At 35.1% G+C, this 1,760-nt stretch overlaps 1 protein-coding gene across 1 annotated transcript; it reads right to left on the bottom strand.

The window, feature by feature from the left end:
- Window positions 1–400: 400 nt before the first annotated feature.
- LOC111394935 (glycine-rich protein 3-like) lies at window positions 401–1,760 on the bottom strand. The gene is made up of 2 exons (XM_023020980.1): window positions 1,177–1,760; window positions 401–633 (listed from the first exon to the last, which is right to left on the bottom strand). The coding sequence occupies exons 1-2, from the start codon at window positions 1,679–1,681 to the stop codon at window positions 548–550; spliced, it is 591 nt and encodes a 196-aa protein (XP_022876748.1). The 5' UTR covers window positions 1,682–1,760; the 3' UTR covers window positions 401–547.

Below are 1,760 nucleotides of genomic sequence, written 5' to 3'. Positions count from 1 at the left end.
ATGTAGTACAATAGAAAATTAAAGACAGCCATGATTTACGTACATATTGTAAATCAATTCATGTTGCCACTGCATCTTTTGTACAGTAGAAGCTATGGTGACACCATAATTTCATATCATAACTTCCTCTACCAGTACTATGATTACCAATTTATTTGTCAATTTCTGCTTATTATTACATATTTATTTCTGTTTATTTCATATCTCTTGAGATAGTAGCCCCTGTTTGATCCCCATTTTTTGAGGTAAAATGTATTATGAAATAGTGATTTTGTGCAGAATGTGTGGTTAAAAAGCAGGAGTTTATTTTTGAAATATCCGTATAATTATTTTATAGGAGAATGTATGGTTGAAAATGAATTTTGAAAAAAAATGCATTTTTGAGAAAATGGAGCTCAAACAGGGGCATGTGTCGATCTATTTCCTTTTCAAAGTTTTAAATATTAGAGAGAAAATAAATTGACGTATATTCTATCACGAGATCATTTTTTTTTTCCACATAAATTTTTACAACCCCTACTTTTATGTAATGTCTAGATTCATTTTCTTACATCAAAAGATCCGACTCCGATGCTGCAAGCTTCGACCATTCAAGTTCTTGTTGATTCCAAAGAATGTTGAGGAATGATGAAACTGGGAAAATATCAAATATTTTGTTTAATTATCACAAAAAAGAAAGAAAGAAAAAAGGTAACTGAGTTCTTAGAAGAGTTTAAGTAACAAGAAATTGAAAGAAGAAAACCATATGGCCCTCTAATGAGCCAAAAACAAAATAGTCCTAACATAGAATTAAATGAATATATGCAGAAATAAAATGAAAACTAGAACAAATTTTATTTGTCGTACATAGTATGTTTCAAAAGGAAATCTTACATCTAACTTAGAGAGACAATCAAACATGATCAAAAGTTGGTAATTAAACCTTAAGACTCTTTTCATCAAAACCAATCAAATAGATAAGCAAACCTTTCACAAAAGCAAATCTATAGTTAAACCTTCATGCTTCGTGTAAAACTCCAAAATATGGTTGTCATGTTCATCTTTCCACTCGCAATATTAAATAACACTAAGCAATAAAATAAATAGGAATTTATTTTCTTTTTGTTGTTTTGTACTGCCAGCTATTATTTAGTTCAACGTACTAAACATGTTATTAGCGCTTGCAATGAGCTTTACACATATGGCGGCAGTCGTAGAAACACGGTCCGCCGCAATGGAGTGGACAATCCAGCCTCATGCCTCTACACCTCCCTTTAAGCATGCATTGTGCAAATTCCCCCATCTTGTACTCTCCATTATCCGAAACTCTCTTGCTGTGCAAATGGTGCCCCCTTTTGCCTGATTTGTTACAACCCCATCTCCAATAACCACCCCCACCACCTCCCCATCCCCATCCTCCTTCTCCTCCTCCTCCTCCACCACCACCACCACCCGTTCCCCATCCTCCACCACCACCTCCTCCTCCTCCTCCTCCTCCACCACCCCCACCATTGTTCCTTCTTTTGTTATTAACTACAACTTCATTTGAAGTCTTGTTTCTTTTGTGCTCGCTTGAAACCAATGGAGTGACCTTGGTTTGTGATTGTACAATGTCACCACTCCCTTCACCACCTCTCAATCTAATCAAAACCAAAGCAAAGAACAAAATTGTCCACAAATTCTTTAATATTGGTGTATCCATGGAGTCGTGCCTCCAAATTCTCTGCAGATGTCTTCTATTTATAACCAAGAAAATAACATAAAAGTTATATAGACATCTA

Source organism: Olea europaea, chromosome 5, assembly GCF_002742605.1.
Source record: "Olea europaea var. sylvestris chromosome 5, O_europaea_v1, whole genome shotgun sequence".
In the NCBI taxonomy this organism is placed as follows: domain Eukaryota; kingdom Viridiplantae; phylum Streptophyta; class Magnoliopsida; order Lamiales; family Oleaceae; genus Olea; species Olea europaea.
The sequence above is the reverse complement of the archived record's forward strand: the minus strand, read 5'-3'. Positions and strand labels throughout refer to the sequence as shown.